This window comes from Vitis vinifera, chromosome 8 (genome assembly GCF_030704535.1).
Source record: "Vitis vinifera cultivar Pinot Noir 40024 chromosome 8, ASM3070453v1".
NCBI lineage: Eukaryota > Viridiplantae > Streptophyta > Magnoliopsida > Vitales > Vitaceae > Vitis > Vitis vinifera.
Genome location: NC_081812.1, coordinates 953,192 through 963,657, shown reverse-complemented (window position 1 = coordinate 963,657; position 10,466 = coordinate 953,192). Strand labels below are relative to the sequence as shown.

Sequence of the window (10,466 nt, the reverse complement as noted above, 5' to 3'; positions counted from 1 at the left end):
GTTGTGACTGAAAGCGGGTCGTTACAGTATTATATAATAAATAAACAATTTTTGAAAGAATTATCTATCAAATGATTATTTATTAATTAGAATTTTTAAAATCTAAAGTAATTATACTTCTCAAAATCATTTTTCAAACATGTTGTAAACCTTCCCTAAAATTGAAAAATATTAAATGCTTTGTGTTTGAAGTATTTAAATATAATTTATTTATTTATTTATTTATTTTGGGCTACCATAGTGGTTAGATGATTCAATGATCTTGAGATTAGATTATTCAATGATCTTGAGATTGAGTCTGCAACACATTATAGTGTTATCATTAACACTTCACATTTCTCACCAATTTTTGTTGACTTTACACCCATGATCCCAACTAACTAATATGTGATAGACATTTAAATATTTATAAAATTAAGGTAATGTTATGATATATTTTTGTTTTATCTATTTTCAAAGTAGAAAATATAAATGGGTTTTAAATTATGTTCTAAATTTTTATGAATTTGAACATATTTGGTAGTTCTAATTTTGTTTTTTAAATAAAAAATAAGAAGGGTGTTTGACAATGAAGTTGGAAAAAAAAAAAAGAGTTAAGTTGTAAGAAAGAATGAGATATCATAGGTCTTAATTTTCTATTTTAAACTTTGTTTAGGAAATTTTGAGAATAACAATTTTTTTAACTAAATTCTTTAATAAATTTTAAAATAAGAAAAATTTTAACATTATATAATTTATTGAGATGTTTGTCACAAGATTTTCTTCATTAAGTTTTGAAGAAAAATTTTCGCTAAATTTTTTTTTAAGATATTTGTAGGGATGATAATGGGACGGGTATTTTTCGGATATCTGTCCCACTCACTCCTAATGTAGCCGATTTGAAATTTAAATAAATAGGTTAAGAGTAGGTACTTTTCAATAAAATAAATTATAAAAATTATAATATTTTAATTATTTATAAAATATATTTATTTTAATGTAATTAAAAAATTTTAAATGATTTTTTTAGAAAAAAAATTAATTTTTTTTTTAAATGTTAAACGAGATAGGATGGTGTGGGTATGGTGGGTATGAGAAATTCACATATTCAACTTGTCTCATTTAATTTTTTATAATGGGATGATGATAATAATTATTTTAAATAAAGAGTGTAGGGATGGGATGCGGACTACTTGTCATAAACCCGCCTTATTGTCATCCCTAGATATTTGGACATAGTTTAAGGTTAATATTAAAAATTAGAATTAAATAAAAATGTGATTGAAAATATAAATATAATTTTTATGATATATCCTAGGACAATATTTAATTAATTATGACACTTTGCAAATAAGTTTAAAAAAAATTAGGACTAAAAAAGAAATATGATTGAGAATATAAATATAATTTTTATAATATATCCTAGGACACTTTGCAAATAAGCAAGCAAAATTTAAAAGGTTGAAATAGATAGTCCATACTTTAAAATTTTAATATTTATAGTTAAGTTGATTAAGTTGAAATAAATTAATATGTTACCAAATGTGATCAATATGTTTTTTTTTTTTTCAATGTTATAAAAATTACATATGCCACTGATTCATTGAGTCAATTAATGAAGTCAACCCAAAAACCCAATTTGAAAAGCTAAGACTATATCTAATTTATTTTATTTTTTTAGTTTTTATTTTTAGATTTTTGAAAAAAAAAACCAAATTTTAAAATATATTGTATATTTAAAAAAAAAGTGAAAGTTAATTTTAAAACATCAAACTCAAGTCTGGATTTACTTTTTATATAAAAATTGTATTTCTTTTTATATAGCTATTATATGTTTTGAACCAAAAGGCTCTTCGATATCATATATTATATTTTTATTTCAATATTGTCCATATAGATATTGTTTTCGGGTTTTTTTTCATGTAAATATTGTTTACTTAAATATTTTTCCTTACATTTATAATTCCCCTGCCTCAATAGGTGTCTCTCCTACATAGTTTGCCATTTAAGTCTTCCCGGTCTTAAAATTAAAAAATATATATATATAGTTAAAAACCAACCCTATGCATGAATCCATAATTTGTAATTTAGTTATTTTTTAATTATTTTTTCTATATACATTTTTCGTACTCAATCATATTTTTTTTTAATGGGATTTTGAAATTTGATTTTGTTTTTATTTATTTATTTATATTTTTATTGTTATTTTTAGAAATGATTGAGATGTGTGACACCTCATCCCATGGAAACTACTCACATGTGGAAGGTTGGAACACCTCTTTCATTTTTTACCAAAGAAAAAAAAAAAAAAAAAAAAAATCAACTCCCTCGTTCTCAGAGAGGATCAGCAGATCTAAACACTCAACTCACTCTCATTTCTCTCTCTCTCGCGCTCCCTCTCCATTTTTTCCTCATTTGAATCCCATTTCGGGAAACCCACTTTCCAAATCACAAATTTGACGGGCTTCTTCCCCTTCCTCTGAACCCATGAATCGGAGCTTCAAGGAATCTCCGGCCGGCCCCCGGACTATTCCGGCGGTCTCCCACCACCGCCGCGGCCGGAGCCTCACGGGGATGCCTAGAGACGCCGATGAAAATCTGGATCTCTTCTCCCGCAACCGCCGGACACTCTCCGTCGTGTCCTCCGAGGAGTCCGAAGGTACCGGTGCTGGTCTTTCGAGCTTGGGTTGACCGGATTGCCCCCGGAAAAATTGGGTTCAATTGTTTTAACGCTGAGGACAGATTGGTCAATTCACAATGAAATCTGAGATTTGGGCAGGGATACGGCGTCGTTTTGGTGCTGAATAATAGCGTCCGAAACGACGCCGTTTTGCCCCTGCTGCCTTGGAACCGCTGGACCCATGAACAAGTTGAATTCATCAATGTGTTTTTTCTTTCTGGGTCGTTGTTCTGTGATTTTTTGCATCTAAATTGCCATGGATTTCGTTGATCTTTCGTCTCCAATGTATGCATATGGATTTTGGTGAGGTATTTGTTTTCTTTTTTGTTTTTGCATACTAATTTTGATTTTCTCATCCCAGTTCCATTGAAATTGGGAAGACTTTCAGTTGGATCAGCAAAGTTGGCTCGGAGTGGAATGGACGATCTGCTGTCATCAGTGGAGGGAGGGAAGCACGATTATGATTGGTAAATTTCGAGCATTACCCTGATTATGCTCCTAATTTTTTATTTTTTATTTTTGTTTACTTGTTGAATTTCAGATCTGCTGCATTGCAATTTGATTAGTGTCTTAGTAAATCTTTATTAGTAATTGATTTAAATCCGGGTTTATTCTTGTTCTGTTGTTTGACTTCTTGTGAATTTTGGTGATTCAAGGAAATGAAAATTTGCTTATCAGTCAATGCCATTCTCAATTTTTTTTTTTTTGTTTTCACGAATTGATTTTTGTTTTGATACCATTTATTTTAATGTTGGTGATGCCTTGGCATTTGGCGATTCCGTTCCTTCTATCAATGCCAATTTTCTGAATTCACTTTGTTTATGCAAGGTCTGATGATGACCACTCATGGGTGTTCCATGAAACTAAAATTGCATGATAATTTGCTCAAGTTATGCAAATGTCTTCACATTTCAACGGCATCAATTAATTCCACTGTGAAGTTTCTGAAATTTTCTCCAATTCTGTCTCTTGCAGTGAGCTCAATTTATGCTAATACCAAGTATAAATATTAATGGGTGTTTTTTTACGAGTTGTGTTTGTTCTTTAGATTTTGGTTGTCTTCATGGTCATCCACCTCATGAGCTCAAAGCAAAAGATATTTTTAGTTGAAAGTTAATGTTGAGTTATGCTTGATTTAATTTTTGGGTAATTTCAAGCTCTTCACCATGCATATTTAGGGTAGGGGGTTACCCTGAACTCAATTTTTAGCATCATTTTGGCAAAGATGATGTTGCATATCTATTATTTCATTCAGTTCCCAAGTGGAACTCCAATCTTATACAAAAGTGTATTCTGCTAAAATGCAGATGTATGTACATTCATTTAATTGACTCCATAATAGATACGCCACTTGGTCTCAACCTTTTCCACAAGTGAAACTTTTGATGATTGGTTAATGATGTTCCTTTTGCTAGTTCTGATTACTTCTTTCGGAATTCCTTCACTTTTGTGGATAAACAACTCTCTGAGCCACCACCTATAAACAATTCAACAACCAAAGCACATGGCAACAAACTGTTAAATGGCGGATCTACAAAGGATTGATGCTTCTTCCAGTTGACCAGTCTGAATAAAGGGGCATTCTCTGCCTGGAAAATTGATAATCTTTCCATTTATATATATTTAGTAAAAGTGTGAAAAAAGAAAAAGAAAATGCTGCACATGAAATCACAAATAGATGGACTGACAGAAGAAATTTTAATTCCAAGAGCTGGTATTTGCATCTCCACCCAATTAAGTTAGTTCACACTTCTCGGAATATTGAATTTGTTTCTGATGGATGATTATGAAAATGAAGTTCCTGCATGGCTATTTTTTCATCTTTGATGCACGAGATGTTTATTCAACGCCTAGTGGAGGTTTTAAAATAATTTTCATGCTTTACTCATGATGTATTGAAGTTCAGCTTAATGGTTATTATCAACCAGAAGATTTAATTACGGTATGATAGCTTGAAGTTGGACTAGTATTTAGGGATTACTCTGTGTTTCTTTGGGTCTGCCTGATTGATCTTTTTATGTTTGATTAGGCTTCTTACTCCTCCTGGAACTCCTCTGTTTCCTTCATCTGATGGAAATGAGTCTCAACCAACCATGCTGGCTCCAAGAAACAGTAACTTGGCTAGATCAGCCTCTACAACTAAGGCTTCGAGGGTACATGTTTTTCCCCACTGTGATTTTTGGTCAAAACTTTATTGTGGGTGTGTTTGCTTTACATTTTTTATCAGCATTTGATTCATAATATGTAACTGACCTCCAGATGAGCAAGAAAAGAAATTCCTTACGTATGTTTTGGGAAAGTGACACATATCATTGAGAAAGCAACTGCTGATGAATCATTCTTACTTATCCTAAACCCCAATACTGCAATTTGTGTAGTAAAATCATCCAATCTTTAGCAGCATTCTGGTTATCGTGTCAATTAAAGATTCCCCTATTTGATCAGAAATCTTGGTTTCTGAATTGTCTGTCAGAGCCCAAGACTGCTGGTTCCCATTGGGAAAATTATCATGAGGAACTTGTCTAAAGTTAGTTACTCGACTCAAATTTTGTGTTGTTCGGAAAGTTTCTTATCTGATACCCCCGCAGAGCATCAACCAATCTGGTTATCCCTGCTAGCTTGAGACAATCAATTAAACCCAACAAAGCCTAATCACATGACTAATCCTAATCAACCATTCTGCTTTTACTTTGGGTGCTCAGACATAACAACGGTGAGTTCAAGATATCTAAGATGGGTGAAAATAAAATTGAATAAAAATGATGCAGGGTAATTTTTATGTTGAACAGCTATGTAATATGGACACTTCAAAGTATCTAAAGTACTTGTCATATATGATGGGAATTTTGGGGTGGGGTGTGTGGAATTGCCCATTTCTAAGATGTGTATCCAATTGGATAACTGTGAACTCATGCTGGAAATTCTTAGTCATATACTTCAATTTGGCTCAAGGGATAGAAGGAGAATGGAGATAAATTATTTTCTTCAGCCATATCCTCATGTCCTAAGATTTTAGAATTAAACCATTCTGATATGTGGATACACACTAGCACCAGACACTTGTACCCAGTCCATGTGAATTAGGAAACAGGTTAACTAGGGCACCAACATTATGGACTGCTCATAGTTTTAAAAAGTGTAAGGTGCACCTAAAGTGCAAAAGTCTCCTATAGCTTAGGCGCAAGGCGTAACACAAGGCGCTCACCTAAGTAGAGTGAAACCTGACTTAGGATGTATGTCAATTTTATAAAATACGATCCAAAATCCAATCCAATTAATAAAAAATTTAAGATTCCAAACATTTAAAAATAATATTTAATGAAAAAGTAATGAAATTATATATTTCAATATACAATTAGAAATTTCAAGAATAATAGTGTTTAAAAACAAAAAGTGAGTAGCTGAGATGCACGTCTTCAACAAGTCACATGTCTTGGCAAGCAAGGCCCTATAACTAGGGAGTGGTCATGCCTTGGACCTAAAGTGTGCCTTTTAAAACTATGGAACTGCTTCAAATTATTTTCTGCAACCAGCTTGGACAGTTTCACTTCATGGGCTTTTGCTTAAATCCAACCTCATTGAACCTATAGCCCACTGGCAAGTTCAGATCAACGCTGTATTGGGATTTGACATTTAAGGCTTGCCTATTCAAATCAAGTATTTGATTTATTTAGTAATGTTTTCCTCTGTTTGCTACCTTAAGCATATACTCTCGTCTCTGTGAGGGAATTTTCTTTTAATTTATTTCCTTTTTTAAATCTTTTTTTAAAAAAAAAATAATTTCATCGATTTATGCCTTATCCAATAAAGTCACTATCTGAGAAAGATTGTTGAGTGGCATGCCATGGAATTGGCTTTTGAATTTCAGGGATATGACCAACTAACCTCTCAATCATCTCTCTGTTTCAGCTTTCAGTGGCACAATCTGAGAGCAGTTACTCAAGACCGACAAGAAGCAGTTCAGTGACTCGTCCTTCCATCTCTACTTCGCAATACAGTACCTATTCCTCAAGCAGATCCTCCTCAATTCTCAACACTAGCTCTGCTTCTGTCTCATCTTATACTAGACCATCCTCTCCCATTACCCGCTCTTCATCTACAGCAAGACCTTCCACACCATCGGCTCGTCCAACATCGTCAAGATCCTCAACTCCTTCTAGAGCCCGTCCAGGCCTTACCAGCTCTTCCATTGACAAACCTCGCCCATCCCCAAACTCAAGGCCCACCACTCCAAGTTCTAGGCCACAACTCCAGGCAAACTTAAGTTCCCCAGCTGCCCGGTCAAATTCTCGGCCATCAACTCCCACTCGTCGGACTCCAGCAGCCTCTTTGTCTCCAACGGCTGGTCCATCACCCTCCACTGCACGTGCTATGTCAAATGGGCGCAATCCAGCACCAGCTTCGCGACCAAGCTCACCTAGCCCACGAGTCAGAAACCCACCGCAGCCAATTGTTCTCCCTGATTTTCCACTTGACACACCACCAAACCTGAGAACAACTTTGCCAGACAGGCCTCTTTCTGCAGGTAGGTCCCGACCAGGTGCTGCCATGACCATGAAGGGGAACTCAGAGACCCCAACAAGAAGACAGTCGTCACCAATTGTTACTAGGGGAAGAGTTTCAGAGCCCAATGCAAGGGGCCGTCTGCATTCCAATGGCCATGTTGCTGATAGCCCTGAGTCTCGAAAGGCTTCACATGTTACTGAGCCCTCGCGGAAACCTGTAAAGACTTCAACAACATCCTCAGAGAGCACTGGCTTTGGAAGGACCATCTCAAAGAAATCACTCGACATGGCTATCAGGCATATGGTATGCATTTCTCCCCTTTCATGATAGAGGAATTTGAAGGTCTGATTTAGTAACATTTAGGGTGAATGTTCACTGGTATTCACTATCACACTGTTGGCTAGGATTCTAGACTGAAATGGATCCCATAATGGCACAATCCCCTTATGCATGGCCCTATACTGGCACATTTGAGTCACAGACAGCAGTAGCAACGTATGAATCTCAAATTTGTGATAATGGATAATGGTATAGATAAATATATGAAGGAAAATTCAAACTCCCAGTTAACCTGGAGGTGTGATACCATGTTGAGTTATTGACTTTCTTAGACGCTTAAATTGTAGGATTTGGATTCATATATCATGTTCTAACAATCATCATTACCCGTGTGCCCATAAACAATCCGATCTGCACTATTATCATAACTATTATCACATTATCATCAATCAGTGTTACTGACTCTACCATCTTTTTTGTCATATAATTTTCATGATCGTCATCATTATGTCTCATGATTATCATTGCTGATTTCAATAATTACATTATCATTAAGACAACCAAAATAACCATCTTTCTATAATTTCCTTTCATATATCCGCTCTTTATGACTTGTAGGACATAAGAAATGGCACGGGAAGCATTCGTCCACTCTCAGGCACGACCCTGTTTCCCCAGAGCATTCGGTCTGCAGCTTCCAAAACCCAATCTGCTCGTGCTTCAAGTGCTTCAAGTGCTCCAGCATCTGTCAACAGCAACGGAAGCCTGCCTGCCAGCAACAATGGTGTCCCCTCAGAGAACGGAAACTATTTCACTAGACCCTCAGAAAATGGAGCTGAAGAAGATGATGGTCGGTTCTCTGCAAAGCTGAATCAAACAGACATCTATGAGAGCTCCAGGTATGATGCAATTCTGCTTAAAGAAGACTTGAAGAACACAAACTGGCTACACAGTGTTGATAAGTCTGATCAAGGACCCATCTTTGATAACGGATTTGAACAGCTGCCTGAACCTTTTGGCCTCTTATAACCTCTGATGCATGGGTGTTCCATATGTTATTTATTTATTTTTCTCAATCTTTATTCTATTTTCTCTAAATTATTTGGCTATTCTTAAAGAACCGAATCGTTTGATTCTGCAATTAAACTATGAGAAAGGTGTCTTCCTATCTCTTTGTTCTTAACATTAATCCCTTAAATCAGCAAGAGTGAATAGTAGACATGTTCAAACAGTTGTTTTCTCTCTTCTATAGTTTGCAATATATGCTGAAAATTAGAAGATTGTAACTTTGGACGGATGGATGTGTACTGATTTGGTTAACTATTAATGACTCATTTGGTTTGATCTGTGGAGAGGCAGGGTCTGTGAATTTTATGTTGGAAAAAATATGTGAAATTGATGCTAATGGTAATCTCAAAAGTTGCAAACAACCCCACTTTTGAACACTCAACTTCTTAGGAGCAAGACGGTTTTGATATGGGGTCGCACATGAGAAAGGATGTTAAGTGTGATATATAATATCGGTCCAAATTTTACTAGCTTAATCTTTTGCAAAATTTGTTGGTAGCTTAATACTATTGATACCTCAAAATGTTGCTAACAATCCTGATTTTTAAGGGTGTACCTTTTAGGACTGGTTCTTCCAATCGTGGAGATTGGAACTAGGGTTTGCCGAACACCCTTTTTGAAATGATTCTCAAAAATCAGTTTTTGATAATAGATTTTAAAGCCCATTTAATAGTAATTCTAGGAAGCGTTTTTAATATTTCTAATACTTAAAAAATTTTATCATTCAAGTGTTAGAAATATTAAAAACGTTTTTTAGAATCACCCTCAAACGAACTCTTAATATATTTTTACATTATTTTTGTTAGAATTATTTTCAAAAATGTTGTTTAGGAGTGGTTCTTTCAATCTTGGGGAATTAGGGTTTGTCAAACAATGTTTTTGGAAATAATTCTCAAAAATTAGTTTTTTTTATAACAGATTTTATTATTTTTCTAGGAATAGAATTCTATTTGAAAAACTTTAAAAATCATTTTTAAAATTTAGAAAATAATTTGAAGTGACTCTTTAACAATCATGATTACTATTTTTCCAAAAATCTCTTTTTTGTTATATAAAAGCACAAGGTAGCCCAAATCTGAACCCTCTCCCTAGGCCTCTCGCTCTAAGCTCGAGCCTAATCTAACCTACATGCTCATTGGCCCTTCCAAGTTGGGGTATATATGGGTTATATGAGTCATGATCAATTTCTATTTTTAAAAATAGAAAATATGACATGTACTCAAACAATACCTAAATATTTATTTATTTATATTTTGATATAAAAAATCTAAATAATTAATGTACAATTATTGAAGTATTGAATTTTTTATTTTTTTTTAATGAATGGACTTACATAATCAATGTGATAATGTCATAAATCAATGTTATTTTATTTTGTATTGTGGTCCATAATGGGGTTGGACACATATTATTACTTGACTTTTTATGAGCTTACCTTTATTCACTTGACTGACCCATTTAGTCAAATGGTCCAATTAATGTGTGTAATGTGTGATATATATATATAAGTGCAAAGGAAGGCTTCTTTTTCTTGGGCCGAAAAAAGGACACGCATTGTACACTCATTTTGAGAGCACACATGGACTGAATCTTAAGTGTAGAAAGGGAAGAACTCATTGAACCCGAATTTTCATATCATCACGGACTGAGCATATTCTTGGACACTAGTGAAACATGAAAATGGTTTTCCATAACATTAATCAAGGTAAGCATTTCATTTATTGTCATTTTAATACATGCTTTAATATTTACATGTGATCCTATGTCGTTTAAAATTTCATCATGAAGTTGATTTAAAGTTAATATAACGCACTTAATCATTAAACATCTTTCATTCTCATTAAAATGAAATATTTTTATGAAAGTGTACAAAATGGGTGTTAAGTGCATGCGGATTATATCTATTTAATTATAATTATTAGTTGTCCACTAAATCTCTTATTGGAGGCAAGTT

General features: G+C 34.1%; 1 protein-coding gene across 1 annotated transcript; it reads left to right on the top strand.

The window, feature by feature from the left end:
- Positions 1-2,259: 2,259 nt before the first annotated feature.
- Positions 2,260-8,737, top strand: LOC100267210 (uncharacterized). Its single transcript, XM_002266389.5, has 5 exons — positions 2,260-2,638; positions 3,021-3,126; positions 4,689-4,812; positions 6,569-7,468; positions 8,063-8,737. Exons 1-5 carry the CDS (start codon positions 2,467-2,469, stop codon positions 8,471-8,473), a joined length of 1,713 nt encoding a protein of 570 aa, XP_002266425.1. The 5' UTR covers positions 2,260-2,466; the 3' UTR covers positions 8,474-8,737.
- The last annotated feature ends 1,729 nt before the right edge of the window (positions 8,738-10,466 follow it).